The sequence below is a fragment of the Anguilla rostrata genome, chromosome 10, assembly GCF_018555375.3.
Source record: "Anguilla rostrata isolate EN2019 chromosome 10, ASM1855537v3, whole genome shotgun sequence".
In the NCBI taxonomy this organism is placed as follows: domain Eukaryota; kingdom Metazoa; phylum Chordata; class Actinopteri; order Anguilliformes; family Anguillidae; genus Anguilla; species Anguilla rostrata.
Genome location: NC_057942.1, coordinates 19,692,442 through 19,714,218, shown reverse-complemented (window position 1 = coordinate 19,714,218; position 21,777 = coordinate 19,692,442). Strand labels below are relative to the sequence as shown.

Below are 21,777 nucleotides of genomic sequence, written 5' to 3'. Positions count from 1 at the left end.
CTCAATGTTCATAGCCTTAGGTCCTGATTACTCATTGTTTCTGGGAAAAAAGCGGATTTCCAATAGCTTGAATGGGAAACGGGATGTCAGAGACGGATGTCCCGTGGAACTCATTAGCCCAATGAGACAAATATATAATTAGATATGGAGTTATTTGTCAAATCTGAGCACGCTGTAATCCCCAGTGGGCTGCTCTCTCAGGCCCAGCATTGGCGGAGAGGCAGGTCTAAATGTGTCCGGGCAGTCGATGGCGTGCTATATTAGCGTAATATAATAGCCAGGAAGGTCCCGCCTTTGGCAGGTTCTGCAGATGGCGAGGTTCCGCTCCATCTGAACTGTGGCTGTAATCGGCCTCTTATCAATCTCTCTCTGGGGAAATGAATCGCCTCTCCAAGCGAGCGGTCCAAACTGAGGGATGTTCTCCGCTCCGCCCCACACCCCTCCGCAGTTCGCCAATGCTCTGCTCGCAACTTGATTCATGCTTTTGTTTTTTTTTTCTTCTATATTTCTTCCCCTGGCCTTTCATAACGTCCATAATTCCCAATGTTTTTTCTTTTTTTTTTTGTTAACCTGTGTTGTGAATAAGGATGGGTCATTGTTTTTTTATTCAAGTTGACAAAGAATGAGTTATTCTTTTTCCTTTTATGTTCCAGCAGCATAGAAAAATGTTTAAAAGGAGACTTGATTTGTGGTTGTAAATTTTCTGTTTGATTGGTCTGTAAATGCAAGTCTTGAGAGAGAGTGTGGCTTGGGCAGGCTGCTTTCCGCTCATGATGTCATGGTGCAGTGGCCATTAATCACAGCCTTGGGGTGCAGGGACCTCACTTGTGTTACTAGCACTTCTGCAGTGATGCAGCGGTGCCCACAAAGCACAGCTCGGGCAGCTGTGAGGACTTCTGATTGAGAGATTTATGAAGTGATTCAACAGAGAGGGTGTGGGGAGGAACTCAAGTCTTCTCCAGCGGTGAACTGACTCCCTATCAAAAAAGTAGGAAGAGGTGATGTAACACCCCTTTGCGTACACACACGCACAGACACACACACACACACACAAGGGGAATGGGTACTGAGGAGGGGTCATAAATATCAGTTCAAAGACTCCCCTGTATGTTTTGCATAATTGTGTGTTCACCAGACACAATTATCTTACTTTGATAAGCCCTTTAAATTTAATTCCCCCAATAATTTTCCTCCATGTCAGCATTCACCGCACTTCTGGATCCGATGAAACACTCCTCCCACATTTCCTGTCTGGACTCCTTTTCCTCCCGGTAGCTATTTAATTTAATGCTATTCAGCCTCAATCGAAGCACGCCTGGGTTTAAATGGCATGAATTCCTCTAGCACTGGCTTCAGGGACACAGCCGGCCATATCAGACACAAATGGCCTTTTCAGTATCTTCCTACAGAAAATCTTTGGTTAAACTAGCTGTTTTCCAAGTTTATTTAAAAAAAAAAAAATGACGCCCAAGTGGCACAGCTAGTAAAGATGCTCATCATGAGTGCAGGAGAGGACAAACAGTTTATACAGCAGATGTGCCACCCTGGCTGATATCATCTATGTCAACTGTGACCCATTCAGCAGTGGTGGTCCATGATTTGTTATCTAAGAATACAGTGACATGCTTGGAGGTGGCACAGCAATGTCTCAAAAGCTGGTGATTCCAAATTGGGGCAAAAAATGATGGGAACAAAAAATTGTACAAAAATTACCTGCACGTGTCAACAGATTTTCTGTCACCTCAACTGCATTTGTGTGTGTCTTACACAGCTATTATTCTGTTAGACAATGACTCAGTACATCAACTCTGTTCCACTTACATAAACATCTAAAAAGAGCCTGTGAGGAACACATTTTGAAGTCTTTGTTGCTTCCGCTGTACTGTAGTCAGACAATTGTTTTTTTTTCTTGTCTTAGTCCCTGTGTGTAATTCACACTTTGTCAGGTGTTCAAATATGAAGGGGGGAGGTGGGGGATTCCAGTAGGGAATATATGGGAGAAGCTATCACCCGTTTCTCTTGCGTACCCGTACCATGAGCCTTAGGTGCCAAAATTGCGATGTGAGGTAATTTTATGAGTGGCCAAAGCATACTATATACACTCACTGGCCACTTTGTTAGGTACTTGCTAGTACTGGGTGTGGTCTTCTGCTGCTGTAGTCCATCTGCTTCAAGGTTCAACGTGTTGTGTGTTCAGAGATGCTCTTCTGCATACCTTGGTTGTAACGAGTGGTTATTTGAGTTACTGTTGCCTTTCTATCAGCTCGAACCAGTCTGGCCCTTCTCTTCTGACCTCTGCCATCAACAAGGCATTTTCGCCCAGAGAACTGCCACTCACTGGATATTTTCTCTTTTTTGGACCATTCTCTGTAAACCCTAGAGATAGCTGCATGTGAAAATCCCAGCAGTTTCTGAAACCAGCCCGTCTGGCACCAACAACCATGCCATGTTCAAAGTTACTTAAATCACCTTTCTTCCCCATTCTGATGCTTGGTTTGAACTTCAGCAGATCATCTTGACCATGTCTATATGCCTAAATGCATTGAGTTGCTGCCATGTGATTGGCTGATTAGATATTTGCGTTAACGAGCAGTTGAACAGGTGTACCTCATAAAGTGGCCGGTGAGTGTACAGTATATGTGAGTGTACAGAGTGTACAGGTGAGTGTATATTCCGGCTAGGTCACTTAGATCATCTGACAGCAATACGCTCTCTTGTCACAGACACTCAAAAATATACAGCTAAGCTGAGGTCTCAGTTAATAACACTGCATTACAATTTGAAATGAGTTCACTATTAAATATGGATTCAGCCTTAAATAGTTTTTTTTTTTTTTTAAGATTAATTTCCTCAGTGAAGAATAATAATATCTATGAATAGCTCTGAAGAACCTGTTAAATTTAAGATTTAAAAAATTTTTTTTTATTTGATATGATTAATATGACTCATTAATTTGGTGGAGGCAGTTATTGTGTTTGCACCAGTGTTATAAAGGCACAGGACACTATTTTGATGGTCCTATTTCCAGAAAATAGCTGAAGGTTAGAGGTTAAAGTTACTTAAAATCGAACTACCTGCAAGCAGCATTTGTGCTTGCTGCAGATTTACAGAGATACACCAGTGTATGCAACTAATACTCCATATCCAGTTTTAGAGCAGTGACAACTGTACAATGTAGCCCATATCTATAGTACTAAAGCCGGGCACCCACCGCACGCGTATCGACCGCGAGCGCACTGCGCGCGTATTACGCGCGTAACTGAAGCGTAGTTGAAGTACTGTTATTACAACGGCAGCGGGCGACGTCGTCTCCCCCAGATGCGAACGCGTCGCGTACCGGCTGCGAAGCTCGCGCGACACAAGCGAACTGAAGCGTAGTTTTTCGCTTCTGTTCTATTTTTTTGGCTTGTCGCACGTCACGATGGCCTGTTTATACACAGAAATATGCTCTAAAATGCTAGGTATACATGCTCTGATTTATATTTCATCCTTATATTACTGGGGGTGTGTCCCTAGTTACCTCCCAGATATTTTATAAGCAGCTAAAAAAATACAAGCCTTTTCATTTTGTAAAAATAAATAAATAAATAAATAACTGGAACCTGGGGAAAAGGCAAACTTAGTTTCGCTGTCTTATTTTGCGGAGGGGGTGGGGTAAATTTGAAAATACACCACAGAAAGACGTAGCCTATTGAATGACGTAGAAGTGAATGCACCGAGCAGCGGTTTGTTAGCTCGAGTGTTGGAAGGTAGTTTTTAACCAACCATTGCTCAGCCTATTTGACTTCTCCGATGTCTTCGTTCGCCGTGCTTTCAAAAAGGGCTTGTTAATAAAAATCAGATAATCCACAGAGCTTTAAAAAATCAGATTATTTAGTGGTCTTGCCGATGAAAATGCACCTATTTTATAAATGAAGTTGTAAGCAAGCCTTTATTGCACTTGTACTTCAAAGCTTCCGGTGTTCATGGCGTTGTGGTGTTCATATCCCTTCAAGATTAAACTGTTACTGTCTTTTTCATGATTAGCTGATTTTACTAAATCTGATCCTATAAATGTTTTGACGTGAATGACAAGACAACACGGGAATTCCCAATGGTTGATTACAGATTATTTATTATTATTATGATCATTACATATTCTTCATGAAATTGGCACGCTTGTTAACCAAGCAAATAAATTAATACAGTTTGAGATTGATTGTTATGCAGGCTACGTTGCGATTTAAGTTTATGGTAATTCTTGAAAGCGTTTACTTTCTCACGTATTTACGAGTTAACGAAATACCAAATTAACAAACTGAAAAAGGTCTCTCACCAAAGTATTCACTTAACCCATAATCAACAGTCGTGAACAAACGTGAAATACACGATGTAATCCCACTGCAGACTGCGAGAGCTACTAGGAATATAGAGCTTTAAGCAAGCCTTTGCGCGACACAAACGGAACCAGTGGAGACACGCTACGCGCCGCGTCGTGCTGCTTCGGCGTGCTGCTTACGCGACGCGTGCGGTGGGTGCCCGGCGTAACACTGCCAACTAGTTTGATACTGGCGTAGCTAGGTTACCCTACTTTCATCTCAAAATTTTTGATTTCAATCTTTAAATTTTGACTTTATTCTTGAAATGTCATTGATTTTAACTTCAGTCATAAAATTGCAACATTATTCTTAAAATTTTTCCGTTATTCAAAATTTTAATCACAAGCTCATTCTTGAAAAAACTTTTTTTCTTCTCATGGCCTTATTACTCTTTTTATTTTTATCCGTAGATCTGATGAATGAATAAAACCAGGTTCCAAGACAGGGCATTGCATAAATGAGAGGGAAAAAAAAGCAAAGTAAAATGATCACATTAAAATGCACCCGCACCATTTATGGAGATTTATATATGTGGGTCTAACTGCCTTCCTCAGAATAACCGTTTCAGCAGACATGGTTATAAATGGAACGATTTGAAAATGATGTTGTGGCTCATTAAAAAGTGGTCTGGCTTGAATTCATTGCAGATCTACGACATCTCTGGGGACGGCTCTTCTTTACATTCAACCACACTACAACAACTGCTAATGAAATATCAGCATCAATTTGCATCTATTTGTTAATGCAGCACAATTAGTCAGTATGTCACCTCTTAAAATCTGTAGTATGTCATCTTAAACATACTACAGAACAGCTTGCTGGGGATCAGGAGTAAACCTACGTAGCCTCCAGAGGAACATTATCTATGGGTATAGTGCTAATTCCTCCAATAAAGTTAAACCTAAGATTGCTGAAGTAATTTGCTGCAGCTGAAAAAATTAATTGAATTATCATGTAAATTAGAGAACCATAAATTGCAGTTTCATAAATTCTTGTCAAATTAATGCATGTGTTTCCATAATTTAAAATAATGAATAAGAACATAAAAAAACAGACACTCCCACAACTTTTTGCTACCACAGCTGTGGCAGCAAGACAGTGAAAAACAATCCAAGTTCACCTCAGTTCATTTGCTCTGCTTGTTTTGTCCAGGCAAAAAACTTGGTCTCGCGCTCGTTAAATTGGCACAGATGATCTCTGAGGTATTTTCCTGCGGTTTCTCTGCAAACACACAAAGCCCTAATTAGCTTAATTAGCTCCCACCTTGAAACGCACGACCCCCAGGACGAGCTGCTCTGCGGTGCTGCGTTGAACGAGGCCGTGTAAAGATACGCATTTGGAGCGTGCCACTGTAAATCCCCCAGGCCTCACTGCTTGGCGCATTTGCCTGTTTAATAATACAGAGGTCACCTTTGTTGGGGAGCTCTCCCTGTGCCACTGTCGGATGTTGGAAGGCAGCCAGCAGGGTGTCAACTGTGGCAGAGCCCCCACAAGAATGTAGAAGCAAAACATTTTTTTCTGTTCCTACGTTTTTCAACCTTGAGCTGTTTCACAGTTGAAAGTAGTGATGCTCATTGTGTCCCACTGAAGTGGTTCGGCCCATTGTCGGTGATGTAACGCATGTGAATTAAGTGGTACGGAAGGATGTTTTGGATTTTTGGAGAGAATGGTTTCACTCATTACCTCCATTGATATTGCCACTGTCTGATTATTTGAGATATATTACTGCATCTATTTTCCATGTGTATTGACTTACAGTAATAGATCCAAGTCAGTGATAGCAAACACAAATCTCTCCCCTTCAGCATTAGGAACAAAGAAATGAACTAGGGAAGTTCAGGAGCTGCTATTACGGGAATTTCTCAGCGGCTGCCTTTTGGCCATCTGATGACTAACTATAAATGCACTGTCTTTAACCTGGAGAGAGAGAGGCCATGCTTTTTGTGAGCAAAGAGTGAGCGTGTGAGTAAGATAAGGAGAGAGGGAGGGACACTGTCATTTACGTCGGTTGCTTTGTCTCAGCCCGGAAGCCACTGGTTTTAGTGCTCACACTTCAGCGGAGCCTCAGTGGAGTTAAGTTACCTTACAGGCAAAGGGCAGTTTCCAGAGGAGCCGGAAGATCCATCAGTGTCTGCAGGGCTCAGCCCTCACGCATTCCATTTCCATGCTCCATTATATGTGCTTTTCACAAAGAGCCAGCTCTATATTCTCCTTTCAGCTTCTGGGAAATGTTCAAAAATGCTTATGCGCACTGCTTTCCCTCTTACATTGTTGGGGGAGATGCTGCAGGTTTTACCCATTTTTTTGTGGCAAAAGAAGTTTATGGACTTACTGAATACCTTGAAAAAAGGGTATCCTGAGAACTGGTCCTAAGCTCTCATACAAACCTATTGAGGCTCACATTTCAACTGTCACTATTCAAAGTATGAGTATTTTAAGTAGGAATATTAGTACGAGAAAAGAAAAATTCCATGGCACTCATATGGATTAAAAAGCCTTTATTTTCTGGGCTGGAACATGAGATATTGTTGAAGACCGAGGCCTTGCGGCTCGATGTGTGGCAGCCAGCCTTTGTCAGTTTCTTTTTAATCCACCTGAGTGCCTTGGAATTTTTATTTTTTCATGAACTTTGTCTCCTCTGTTTCCAAGGAGCACCAGTGGTTAAATACTACTACACCCTTGAAGCACACCTAGAACTTTTTTACTTAATTTACATGTTTGAGGATTTTTTGTGAGTATATTCTGACTTTTAAGGCTTGATATCCACTCCTAATGCAAAATCTACAGATTATTTCTTAGTTAACATATAGAAAGTAGAAATCTTATTGCCTATTTATCTATATATTTTGTATATTATGTTAATATAGTTTATCATTATCACATTGAAAATGAACTTATTAATGTGTTTTTTCCATCTCATTGACACTCATTTGTCAGCACCATTTAAATCTAGGTGTTCCATTTTCCTCCCTCTTAATAAATCAGAAATGACATATCTATCTAATGTTTTCAATTTGTGGAATTTCTTTATTTTAAGAGTGGTCTATACAGTATTATGAAGGAGCGTATGCTCCACAAGTGGAGCATTGGGACATTTGTTCACTATTCTCTCTGATCATGTGAAAATATGCCTGCGTGGACGCTAAAGTATTCTTCAGCAAGGAGTGCAGGAGTCTGAAAGCTTTAACCCTCAGAAGTAAATTCATCTCAAACCACAAGAGAGAGAGAGAGTGAGAGAGACATGGATCATTAGCAGTCTGGCTAATAATCCAATTTTCTCAAGCATTGGCTCTTTTCAGGAAAGGCATTAATCTTTTTAATTAAGTCATCAAGCAAAGGCAGTCCTCTTTGTTCCAGGAAATGATCTGTTCCGAGGTCACTGCCAGCCTTGCAACAAGGGAAAAGCCCCCCTTTTCTCCCCTCTTCTGAGAGAAGGTAGGGGACACGGCCGTCAGCTGAGGGAGGGAGACAGGGAGGTGAAGGAGGGCAGGGACACAGCGACACGAAGGCTCGTACTGTGGATCCTTTCACTACTATGCGTGACGGTTGGGAAACCAAGGGAAACAGGAAACCTCCCCAGCACAGCCAGAGCGGCCCCGTAGCTTTGCCCCCTTCCTCCAGACCCTCCAGGCCTGTCCTGACCGGCGGCGCTAGTGAAACAGAGTGTGGCTCCTGCAGAGGCAAAGCCACAGATGACGGAGAACGGCTCCGTTCTCTTTTGTAGCAGCTCGGAGCTAATCCTCGCCTGAGCGGGGAGAAGGGGCGGAGAAGCGTCGCGTTTATCGGGCGCCCTGCCGCTCTTTCAGCGGTTTGACACGCCCCATGAAAGTCTGCAAGATAAGGAAGGACCAGTTCTTTGTTTCCGGAATGCCTCAATCCGCCTATCCTGCGTTGCAGGCTGAGGGGTTTTTAATTACTGTTTGGCGCTGCGCTATCAGCCTTTCTTTCTGACTGAACGGCTCAACCGGAGAACAGCGGCGTGAGGTGGTTGGCAGAGAGCTCGTGATCGCCATATGCCTGTGGTGGCAGTGTAGTATAATGGGGACGGAAATGGTCTTGTAAACTAAAGGGCAAAGATTTGATTCCCGGGTAGAAAACTGGCGCTGTAACCTTGAGCAAGATATTTAACCTGCATTGCTTCAGTATATAACCAGCTGTATAAATTGACATAAAAGTTATAAAAGTTGTTTTGGATAAGAGCGTCTGCTACATGCGTCTCTGCATCTGCTCGTGAGCCCCAGAAAAGCAGTGTCCCGCCACGCCGTGTTTTTTGGAGGTGTCAGGCTGAGTGCTGCTGTGCTCATTAACGAGCATAGTGCAGGGCATCATTCAGGTGGGTCACTCATTTGCAAACGTGCAAGTGAGTGTGAGAAAGCCTTGGCGCCATACAGTGGCTCAGTTAGTAATCTGTTTGGGGACAGCATTGTAGCTGTATAGTAAATAAGTCATCTTCTCTATCTCTCTCTCTCTTTTTCAGTACAGCAGTGAAATTTTCAGGAAAGATATTTGCTGTCAAGGCCCAGTAAGTGAACGCCGCATGAGGGAGCATTGAGAAGTAGTACAGCTACACGCTTATGAGTGGTCTATGAGTGTTGAGAGCGGCAGTCTTAAGAGGCTCACCTGATATCCCCGGGATCCTCGGTGACTAGGACATCCGTCTTGCAGCTTGCCAGCGGGTTGATTGACAGCTCCACCGGGGGTACAACAAAACTCTTACTGACGGGCAGCCACAGACCCTGCCCCAAGCTGTATGTGGTCCTGCAGAAACACAGTTGCACATGGCAGCTCACTGACAAGGCACTTGCTGCACCAGAAGATCTCAGATTTGAATCCCATCATGAATGCACCCTTGAGAGAGGCACTTCACCTGAAGGGTTACAGTAAAATTCCCCACAATACAGTATACATTAATATCTCAGATATAAGCCATATAAGTCAGGGTGCCTAAGGACTCCTGGTGAATGACTAGAATAAAGCAATATCACAGCCCTGAAGCCAAGGGTGAGCAGACAGTGATTGAGAGCTACTTGGAGAGCCATTCTAGGTCAGCACCCATCTCCAGTCAGAAATATAAGTTATAAACACTGACAGGCGCCCTCTCTCATCGACAGATACCACAGTGCCATCGATCGCTTCCTCGTCCTTGCCAAGATCTAATCAATCACACATAGATGATGCTTCCTGAAGCACGGACTCTGTGGGGCAACAGCTCTGCAAAGTAAAATGAATCTGAGCCCTCTTTTGTTATCTGCTACTTTCTCTGTCTCTTTCACTCTTTCTCTCTCCCTCTCTCTTACACACACACAATCAACAAAAATAATATGATTTTCAGATATCATTTCAGAGTTCAGGTATTGTTTGGTGGCTCAGGCAAGAAGACAAGTGAGCCATCACTGCTCAGATCCTGCACACTCTCACAACTCATATCCTCAAAGCTCTCACTTCTCATACCCCCATTACTCATCCTGCAAGCTCTCACTTCTCATACCCCCATTACTCATCCTGCAAGCTCTCACAACTCATACTGCCATTACTCATATCCAGCAACCTCTTACTATTCATTGCCCCAATACTCATATCCTGCAAGTTCTCACAATTGATACACACATTGCTTGTACTCTGCAAGCTCTCACAACTCATACTCTCGTTACTCATATCCTGCAAGCTCTCAGAACTCATGCAGGCATTAGTCATATCCTGCAAGCTCTCACAACTCATACCCCCAGTACTCATATCCTGCAAACTCTCACAACTCATACAGGCATTAGTCGTATCCCGCAAGCTCTCGCAACTAATTCTCTCATTACTCATATCCAGCAACCAATCACTATTCATATCCCTAACACTCATATTTTTCAAGCTTTCACAACACATACCCCCATTACTCATACGCTACAACCCTCCATTACTCATATCCTGCAAGCTCTCACAACTCATACCCCCATTACTCATATGCTACAACCTCTCAATATTCATACCACCATATCCTGCAATCACTCTACTTATATCTTTCAAATTATCATGACACATACACTGTACACTCACACTATTCAGAGCCCCACTACACACGTCATATACACCTACACTACTTATATCTTCACTACTCGAATCCTGCAAACACTCACTATTCAAATTCTGCACATTGACTGTTAATATCCAGCTTTGTGTGCACCCACAAAAATTGACAGAGAATGATGCAGACATGCTAACAACCATAATTAGGCTTTCCAAATTCTGGGAGAAAACAATGGAGTTGCGCAGATGGACTGCACGTAAAAAGAATGTAAGCTGTGCAAGTCACTCGGGATGAGAGCATCTGCTAAATGTCTAAAAGTATAAAATTACAATGTAAACTGTAAAAAGACAGCACCCAACAGATGGACAATAATAAAATACATGACTGTCGCTGCATGTTTGTGAACAAGCGGTAGAAGTAGGGGTCATGTGGATTGATGAACAGACAGAGAGAATGTGACAGGTTGATAGACAGCCCTGTTGCGAACCTGAATATTTTTTCCGGTCCTTGTTCCCCAGTAACCAGGTCGTAGCCCTTCTCCAGGTTGGCGTAAGGCCAGGGACTGCAGTGCACAAAACAACAAAGGTGAAAGGTCAACAACAGGTCAAAGGTCACAGGGTTTCATACTGCATAACACTTATCTTCAACTATTCAGATAGCTCACTCATAATAAATGAATACACAGATACCAAGCAACACACTTATGTGACAAAGAACTGAGATAAAGAAAAATAACGTCTCTTGGCTCGATTCTGGAGGTCAATCTGGAGGCCGGGTCAGAGGCAGGAAGTGTTCCGCTTGCCTTGTCATTTCACATATTTATTTTAATATCCCTTTGAGTGAAGGGACAGGCAGGGAGAGACTCACCCTTCGTTGCGGCCCCAGTCGCTGCGGACGCAGAGGTGCTTGTGGACGGGGTCGGGGGAGTAGCCCTCATGGCAGCTGCATTCACCTGCGAAAGAGGCAAACGATGACAGTTCCCCCGTTAGATTGCCCCTCAGCGAATCACTGATGCCTTACAAGGCGGCCCAGATCATCTGTCACCCGCTGCCACCGCCGCATCGTCACCACTCGCCAGCTGGCCATATCCATGATAACCACCGTGAGCTCCTAGACCCTACCTTCACCCTCCGTTCCCCTCCTATGCCCCTCCCCCACCAGCTTTGCGCCCACTTCAAGCTTGCCTTATCTCCCCCCTTCTCTATGTTCCTTATTGCTTATCTCCTTTCCTCTTTCACGCTCTCCTCCTCTCCCCCCTCTTGATGCCCTCCCCCTCATCTTTATCTCTCACTCCCACACCTGCATTGTGTGCATGATTGCTTTATTTCTGTAGTATGTATTTAATTGAACTTGGGATGCTTGGTTAGCACAGCATGACATACAACCAGGGCATGTTGCCCAAGCACAATGGGAATAATTGCACAAAAATACAGAGGGCTGAAGCAGTCAAAATACTGTTTTATCCCTCTGTTTCACTCATTCTTAGTTAAGTCTCTCTCTTTACCTCACACATATCCTATTGTCTTTTACAGAGGAGGATGAACAATGGCATGAGCTTTGGACCAAATTTCTTTAGTATTTGACTTTTTCCAAGCTGGTGGTTTAAAAAAAGAATAAAAAAATCAGGAAAGTGCATCAGGAAACTGCAGAACTGCTGCCAGTACCAAGGCTCATATGGGATTATGAAGATGAAAAAAGGATGCACGGCACACTTCAGACTTGAAGATAAATGGGGGGAGATGGGAGGTTTAGTATATGGACTGAGAGCATATCCATTGTAAGGCTGTCATCTAAGCCCGACCTGAGGATAGGCCCATCAGTCAGCAATCTCTCTCTCTCTCTTCCCTTCTGCTCCTATCACTTTGAATTTCCACAGATGATTACTGTCCTCTCCCACCCACAGGTCAAACATGGCTGACTGACATATAGACATGTCACCTTTGATCTCTCTGCTTTTGACCCTCCCAACTGGGTGGGTGAGTGACAGGTTTATGACAGACACAAATTCCTTTCTGTGTGTCTAACAGATGGAAGTAATTATGACTCCATTTGTAAATCTGGAACATTATGATACTCTTTGCGTGAAGGCTTTTCTTCACCATCAGTAAATGTGTTAATGACAAAAGATTACCTTGAGGTCATTCATAATACGTCCATTGACTGGCAGTTATTAAATTACTCAATGAGAACTGCTGTATGGCTCCATGTAAATTAGAATTGGCACCAGATTCAGGGTCAGTACCACTAATTCAACTGTTTCAATTCCAATTATCTTGAGTGCGTCCTACCGAAATGCCAACCAGAAATTCATAATATTCTGAACTCAGAACCCAATTTGGATTTGACATATACTCCAATTTATTACGCAGAATTTGAGCATGGCCCTCTGCCTGCCCAAATGTAATTATTGTAGTTCAACATAATTAAGCACACATATAATAGACACATGAATGCGTAAATGTTGAAAGTTGATTTTATTTGCTATGGTTTCAGTGCACTGGCTTTTTTTTTTTTTTTTTGCTGAAGGCCCACCACAGATTCCTCCATGTACAAGCGCACATATTATTTTTGGGACTCTGGCCTATGGCTCTGGTCAAAGCTTGAATGCTGAGTGGGTTTTCAGAACAACAGTAGGGTCCTGCTCTGGCCTGTTACTTTCAGTGATGGAGACTGGCACCTCTCCAGCATTAACAGAACTTGCCCCACAATGCTACACAACACATCTCCTGCTCTCCACAATGCGCTCTCTCCATACTAAATAATGCACCCCACACTGAAAAGCATATTGCGGTTCTCTGTTATTCTGTAGGAAAAAAAAAAAACATCTTACCTTCCTGTGCATTTTTCAATAGAACTTGCTGCCAGTCTTTTCTCTCTTTGCCAATTATTATGCGCAGTGGTAGTTTTTCAAGCTTGAACACCTCCATACTACATAGATACAGTAAGCTGTTTAGCACAACTCTGAACCAATCAGAATGCCTTTCAATGCACTTGTCCGCTATCATTTATGTCAACATGATGGCCTTAATTTTCAGCTTTATGTTGAAAAATGCGTATGCAGGAATTTATGTTTCAAGCTCCCATAGTTCATTGCAGATTCTTTGTTTATGATGATGTCAATGGGATGTTGGTGAAATGCTTGACAGAAAATATATTACAATGACACATTATTGCAGAACAGTATTGCAGAGCAGGACAGAATTACTACAATGGTTGATTTAAATGATGTTCGAAAACAAATCATGTTTTATTTAGTTTATTTTACTACCATAATAAACATATGCATTCAAGGATCAAGACTCATAATTTCTTTAATATGCATTCAATGACAGAGGTTGCATTTCCCCCTCCCCCCTCCCTCCCTTCCCATCTACTCAGAAACAATTAACCCTCAACACGCGTCTCCCATGCCGACACCCCCGAGAGCTAATCGCAGGAAACCGGCACCTCTAGTCGATACAGTGCTAACGGTTAACGCACGCCGTCCCCACAGCCCATTAACCTTATTAGCATTTAAGCATCACATTGACGGTGGGGATAATCACAGCATCCGCTAAATTCCATTTACAGTCCACCTGTCACTTCGGCATACTTCCCCGCCAATTCAGATGTACATTTACATTAAAAACCTCCCCGGTAAAATGACATGCAAATCCTTAGCGCTTTTGTTGCTCAGGGATAATCTCTGCTCACTCAATTCACCCGGCACCCTTATTTACCCTCAGAGCATAGCATCCATCTTGAGGAAAACCAAGGTCAGTATCCAAACCACAGGATGAATGTGCACCACGCATTCATTCACCATCTTCACTAAGATCTTTTTTAGGGGGGGAGGTACAACATTTACTGTAAAACTCTCATTACTCCCTTTTTCATTTGAGTAAAATATTCAAGTGAACATGTGTTTCTGCCATTTCTGCTGGTCTCATTAATTGTTAGTTAGTCTGTTGGCCTGACAAGGGCTGAATTAAGCATCATGATGAATGGCTCTTTTACACAGCAGGTGATCCCTCATGCGCTGGCTGATTACAGTTGGCACACTGCCGAAAGTATAGTGTTACTGAGGATAAAATCAACAATAGGGCATAAATATGCATATTGTTTGTTTTCTTAGATTCTTCATCATGTGCTGCCTGATTAATGCTGGTGCATTGCAGGAGATATTGTAGTGGGTAAACTTGCAAATCAGTCACCTACATACTACTGGTCAGCAGCTAAACTATTTGTTCAGTAGAGCATGATATCCTGTGCTGATCAATATATAATGTTAATATCAATTACTAGACTTAATCTGTCCTCTGAAAACAGCTTTGTAAGTGTAATAGTTCACTAAGGCTCAATGATTCTGTCTTCGTGCATATATAATAAAGGCAGACAAAAGATTGGCTTAATCAATTGATTTTTGTACTGGCAGAAGTTTGCTGAAGGTTATGAATTACAAGCATGGATTGCTCTCTGCAAAATAAAGACACCAAACTTTCTAAGCCACAGACAAATAATTGAGGACTAATCACAACCGTATCAAGGCTACAGGAGGTGATGACATTAATAGATGTTTTGATACATAAACAATGACAAATGCATAAACATTGCACATACAGGTAACTGCCAATATAAGGAAATACCACAGTATCCCTTTCTACAAAAGTCTCAATGGACTCGATGAAACTGGCTGCTTACACCCTGTATTGATTTTTGCAGTTAACTGATTCAGAGTTGCTCGGCTGTTTTTCCATGCATCTCAAACCAATGCACGAACAACACTTTCAGGGAGTATTCGCTTACGACCTAATAAAACATCAGCAAATTCAGCAGTTTTAGTCACTCAAACTCGAACGTGCCCCAACAGGAATCACTCTTCCACCGTCCCTGAGATCTCTTCTTCTAGCCATGGCAGCCAAAATTAATGGGAAACTGGGCCTGTGCAGCCTTTTTATGCGCAACATTGGGCATGCTGGGGTGCCATTTATTTAATGCTGTGGTGTAATTTGCTTTCCATATACATTAAAGTCAAAAGGTCAAACTTTATTTACAGTGCACTGATCACCAACAGGGGTCTGAAAACATTTTAAAATGAAACAAAGGATACACAAAAACATGTGTGTATAAACACATAAGCGCACATACACAGAATGCAAGTGAAATGAAAAGAATGAAGGTAAACAGCTTACCTGCAAATAATGAATACATGTAAACTAAACAACCAGGTGCTTCAAAAGAATCTATGCTATTCCATTATATTGTTCTTAGACCAGCTACATGACAAAAGATGGGCTTTTCCTTCATTTCCTTCAATGGTTCTTTTATTTTGGCAGTTGTCTGTAAATATCCATTTCCTGGAAGTAAAATTAATCTTTCACTGCCTCCAGCTCTCCAACCACCACTGACAGTATATAGTAACACTCCTTCATTTGCCGCATGTATCACAGATATTTTTGATGGAAAAAGCATACACTTCTAGTTTCTTGACACGTGGCTTCTAAGCCCATGCAACAAGACTGCAGCTAACGCAGTTCCTGAAACAATACCTGTCCATGTCCACACACTCTGGTGGTCTGTGGACAAGCTTGGTAAATGGCCTTCAAAGGCCTCCATTTACTCATAACCCTGTTTACACAAGATCTTTCACATGCTGACTTGGTTGGCAATGACATGCTACAACAGCCACTAAACAGCATATCAAGGTACAGCTGCAGCCATGCTCGCCGCTGGGGTAAGTGTCTTCATAACGTGGTGCCACCATGTATAATTAAATGCATAATAGAAGCATGCGTGACAGACAATGGGGGCAATTAATCCTACCAGGCACCTACTGTACCTGATCTGATTTCAGAGACATCCCTGAACTGTGGTGCATTCAAAGCTCACGCTACAGCAGGTGCCTTTGCGAGAGCAGGGCTAAATTTAGACCATTCCGTTAGTCACTGTAGCTTGAAGAGACACCTAGGCCCCCCCACCCCACCCTTCCCGTCCCAAGCTTAAAACGAGCATTCCCATGACGTGAGGGCAAGGAAACCAGACCGAGTGTGAACATCCTCTTCATTTCCCACTGGCATGAGAGCTAGGGCATGTGGACGAAAACCCTCCAGTCTACGGAATGCTCCGGTGATCATGAACATGGTCCCTTCTCATTGGGTACATGGACTAAGCAACCACACTGGGGACAATGGACTCTTACCACCAAAAACAGGGGGAATTATTACTGGAACACACAGCAAGTACAAAACTTGGGAAGGCCCAGAGGCATTTTTAACAGTTTCTTTATCTTTCTGCACCATCCCTCAATTTATCTCTCTCTCTCCCCCTCTGACCCTCTCCTGCTTTCTCTCTCCCACTCTTATCTCATTTCTCCTTTTCTCTGCCTCGCAATCCCTTCCTCTCAACAGAATTTCTTCCAGTAAACAGATAAACACATCTGACATTCAGACTTCCAAGGAGAGTCTGCTCTGTGTTCCGTCTCTGGCTGTTTTTTTTTTCTTTTTTCCCCTTACAGTTTGTAATTGCTCCTGAATCTCCAGTTCCCTCCATGCCACTCGCATTCACACACCAGAAGCACTGCCGGAACATAGGCACTACTGCATTCATTTGGTAATGCACACTGGTGACTGAGTCCCTGGTGATCCAGCAGAAATTTTCAATGTTCTTTTAGTGAGTCCCCTGTATTTTGGTAGGGTATTTTTGCATACTGCATATAGCTGATGCATTTTACTTTTCTATCCTATTTTTCTACTTTCTTCAAGTTAAAAAAGGGATTTGAAGTCAGAGTCCCTTTTTCTCATACCCCCTCCCCCCTTCATAAGGCAGGGGGGGGGGAAATTAGAAATTCTTGAATAGTTTCAGGAATTTAATGACTGTGTGTTTCTCCAACACAGAAATGTTCAGTGGGATTTTATATTGGCCTAAGGGGAGAAAAATCTCCTTTTGAACCAGAACTTTCTCAAGTGTGTGTGTGCATGTTTGTGCATGTGTTTGTGTGTGAGTGTGTGTCTCTGTGTGTGTGAGAGAACGAGAGAGACAGACATAGAACATCATTGTCAATTCAATACAGTAGAATAACAGAAAAAATACTGTGGCGTGGATCGGGGCATGCCCCCGCAGTGCCCCTCCCAGCCGGATGGTCATCAGCTCAAACCTACCACTAGGCTCGCAGTTCAGGACCCAGGACAGCACCACTCTGCGAAGCCCAGCCACAGGACCCTGGAGAGCGGCAACCGGGAAATTCCCCAACTCCCTCATTGGCATTCATCACACCTGAAGTCAATGAGGCCACACAGCTGCCGCTACTCCAGGGAAACGAGCTGGGAGTTTAAGAGGAGGCCTTTGTCTCCCTTGAGCAGAGGGGGTTTTCGGGCGAGAACAGAGCGGTGAAATATCTGTTTGTAAATTTGCACTTGTTTTACCGAGCCAGCGGAGACGCGGGACCACATCCCTCTTCGCGCTTCAAAGAGGGATCCCCTAAGCTGTCTCCGGGTCATCACTACTTTAATTTCAGTTATTTTACTTTACTTTAATTTAATTTAAAGAAGAAGCTTTTGTTGTTAAGTACGGCTGTGAGTTGCGTGCTTAATTTGGTTTGATTAAAGAGCCCTGTTGGGCTATTTTTCCCCAAACCTCCGGTCTGTGTATTTCTGTGCCGCCCCGCCTGCACCGTCACACCCAGTACGGTGCCACAGTGGTGGAGAATGCGGGCATAGGCACGGAGTAATAGCAGACTGCAGCTAACTACCCCGAGCTCGAGTATTACACTCGTTCTCGCGGTAGAGTTTAAAAAAAAAAAAAAAAAAAAAAAAAAAAAAATTTTTTTTTTTGGTTTGTTTGTTTCTTCCCCCCCCCCTCTTTCATTAGTCTTGTGTTCCCCAATTTAGCTGCGACATGGAGGACCTCTTACGGGCGCTCGTGGAGGCTAACCTGGGACAACAACATGCTGCCCAGGTCATGGCTGAACAGGTCATCCGGCTCACCGAGGTGGTCCAGGCCCACAGCGCATCGGCCGTACCGCTCCCGGGTAGCAGGACGAAGGCTAAGGATGTCCTGACAAAAATGACTGAAGCCGACGACGTGGAGGCCTACCTCCACACCTTTGAGCGGGTGGCCGAGCGCGAGTTATGGGATCCCGGGAGATGGCAGACACCCTTGCTCCCTTCCTCACCGGCGAGGCCCAACAAGCATACCAAGACCTGGGCGCAGCAGAAGCCCGGGACTACCACAGGCTGAAGAGGGAGATACTAGCCAGAGCCGGTGTATCCCCCACATCCGCTGGACAACAGGTCACCACTTGGGCCTACCAACCGGGGGTCAACGCGCGCAGCCAGATGGCGTCACTCCGGAGGCTGGTTACCCGTTGGCTCCAACCTGAACGCCTGTCCGTGGAGCAGATCCTCGACCGGGTCGCCATGGATCGGTACCTCCGGGCATTACCGCATGAGGCAAAGAAGCTGGCCGGACAGCATTCACCACAGAGCCCTGAGGACCTGGTGGAGCTGGTGGAGCGAGTCGAAGCCACGCAAGAGATGCTGAAGGCAGGACCGACCGAGCGCTCCCTCTTCCGTCCCCAGACTGGAGGTGACCGGAAGCCGACCCCACCGGACTCGGCCCAAGCCCGAGGGAAAATACCCACCCTGCTGCCCACCTCTGGAAAGTCGCCCTCAGATGTGTCCATGCCCACCGACCCGGCCCCCATTCCAGCTCGCTTGCCCCATGGACGGAGTTGCTTGGCTGCGGAGCAAGTCCACGCCCTGTACCAGGCTGCCAGAATTGTCCAGAGGGGGGGCAGAAGAGCCCGAAGGAAGGGAACCGGGTCATGGCCCCGACGAGCCAAACCTCGTGTCCATCCATCAGGCCAACCCTATTCTGCCTGGCTGGGAGAACGGGTTGGAGTAAGCGAGGTGGCAGAAGAAGCTGATGGGGAAGGTGAGCTCGTACCCCCCTTAACGATGTCCAATCTCCCTCCCCAGGCACAGCGTAAAGGACAGTTTGGCACCGCGCAGGTCCAGGATGACCGGTTGCGCCACTGCTGGAGCCAGGTGCGGGTCCTTGAAGGGGTAAAGAGGGGAGAAGGACCCCTAGAAGCAAATTACTTCTCGGTGCAACACGGGCTGCTATACTACAACACCACGAGACGGGGAGAAGTCCGGGAGCTGTTGGTCTTACCCCGCCCGTACGTGGCCACCGTCCTACAGCTGGCCCACACACACATCCTGGGAGCTCACCTGGGCATGCAGAAGACCCTAGAGCGGGTGGCAGACCGCTTCCACTGGCCAGGAATGCGCAGAGCGGTGGAGGACTACTGCCGCAGTTGCGAGGTGTGCCAACGCACCTCCCCGGTAAGGCCACCACCCGCCCCTCTAATCCCTCTCCCCATTATAGAGACCCCCTTCGAGAGGATCGGCCTGGACCTGGTCGGACCCCTGCCCAAGTCAGCCCGGGGACACAATTACATCCTGGTCATCCTGGACTATGCCACCCGCTATCCGGAAGCCGTGCCCCTCCGCGTCGCCACCTCCAAGGCCATTGCTCGCGAGCTGGTGCACCTCGTCAGCCGGGTCGGCATACCAAAAGAAATTCTTACGGACCAGGGCACTCCATTCATGTCCAAGATAATGGCGGACACATGTCACCTGCTGCGAGTACAACATCTCCGTACGTCAGTCTATCACCCGCAAACGGATGGGCTGGTCGAGCGGTTCAACCAGACGTTGAAGCGGATGCTCCGGAAAATCGTCGCTGCTGACGGCAAGGACTGGGACCAGGTCCTGCCGTATGTGCTCTTCGCCATTCGGGAGGTGCCCCAGGCTTCCACTGGCTTCTCCCCTTTTGAGCTACTGTATGGGCGGCGGCCGAGAGGACTACTGGACCTCGCCAAAGAAGCCTGGGAGGAACAGCCATCACCGCACCGGAGCCTGGTCGAACACGTAGAGGAGATGCGCTCCCGCATATCAAGTGTCATGCCAGTGGTGCGAGAGCACATGGTGGAAGCACAACGCGCCCAGCAGCGGACATATAACCGGCCCGCCCAACCCCGAGAGTTCCGGCCAGGTGACCGTGTCCTTCTACTCGTACCCACCCCTGAAAATAAGTTTCTAGCCACCTGGCAGGGACCCTACACAGTCAAAGAGCGAGTGGGACCAGTGAACTACCGCGTAGACCAGCCCGGACGCCGGAAACCGCAACAGGTGTACCATGTGAATCTGCTCAAGAGGTGGGTAGAGGGTCCTGCAGCAGCAACGGCGGCGATGTTCACCACCGAAGAAACAACCCCTGCGCCCCGGGAGACTGTGCGATATGGTGCTGACCTGAGCCCCCGCCAGGTCCAAGAGGTGAGAGAACTGGTGGACCAAAACCGTGATGTGTTCTCCCCTCTCCCAGGTCGTACCACCTTAACGGAGCACCATATCCGTACGCCAGAGCGCACCGTGGTGAACATACGCCCGTATAGGATCCCAGAAGCACGGAAAGCGGCCGTCGTGGAGGAGATTGAGAGGATGAGAGCAATGGGAGTCATTGAGGAGGCCTGCAGCCCTTGGTCGAGCCCCATAGTCCTCGTGCCTAAACCCGATGGCTCCCTGCGCTTCTGTAACGACTTCAGACGTCTCAACGCTGTGTCCGACTTTGACGCGTACCCCATGCCCCGGGCGGATGAGTTACTCGAGCGACTGGGTGAGTCTCGCTTTATTACAACCCTGGACCTAACCAAAGGTTATTGGCAGTCCCCCTCACCCAGTCGGCCAAGGAGAAGACTGCCTTCACCAGCCCGGTGGGCCAGTTCCAGTATCGGGTCCTGCCGTTCGGGCTCCATGGGGCACCAGCAACGTTCCAGCGCTTGATGGACGTCGTACTCCGGCCACACCAGCGCTATGCAGCAGCCTACTTGGACGATGTGGTAATCCACTCCCGCACCTGGGCTGTCCACCTGATTCATGTCCAGGCTGTTTTGGGGGCGCTGCGACAAGCGGGCCTCACCGCCAATCCCGCCAAGTGCTGCATAGCGCAAAACGAGGCACAGTATCTGGGCTACACCATCGGTCGGGGCCTGCTCAAGCCCCAAGATAAGAAGGTGCAGGCTGTGAAGGACTGGCCCCGGCCCGCCACCAAGACCCAGGTACGTGCCTTCCTGGGGTTGGCCGGGTACTACAGGCGTTTTATCCCTCATTTCTCCTCCACAGCCGCTCCCTTATCTGACCTCACACGAAAAGGGTCACCAGAGAAACTGCTGTGGGGCCCCGAGCAGGAGAGGGCGTTCCAGGACCTGAAGGCCGCCCTGTGCTCGGACCCGGTCCTCCATACCCCGGACTTCGACCGGCCCTTCCTGGTCCAAACGGATGCGTCGGAGACGGGGGTGGGCGCGGTTCTGTCCCAGGTACACGGCGATGAGGAGCACCCCGTGTTATTTCTGAGCCGTAAGCT

General features: G+C 45.9%; 1 protein-coding gene across 5 annotated transcripts in view; it reads right to left on the bottom strand.

Moving 5' to 3' along the window:
• The window catches only part of LOC135265195 (astrotactin-2-like), a 454,017-nt gene that overhangs the window by 217,680 nt on the left and 214,560 nt on the right, over positions 1 to 21,777 (bottom strand). For all 5 annotated transcript variants that reach the window (XM_064354593.1, XM_064354592.1, XM_064354591.1 and 2 more), the window contains 3 exons: positions 11,242 to 11,326; positions 10,862 to 10,936; positions 8,979 to 9,116 (listed from right to left, as the gene is read on the bottom strand). In XM_064354593.1, coding sequence (XP_064210663.1) covers positions 8,979 to 9,116; positions 10,862 to 10,936; positions 11,242 to 11,326 — 298 coding nt within the window. The remainder of the gene's footprint in view (positions 1 to 8,978; positions 9,117 to 10,861; positions 10,937 to 11,241; positions 11,327 to 21,777) is intronic.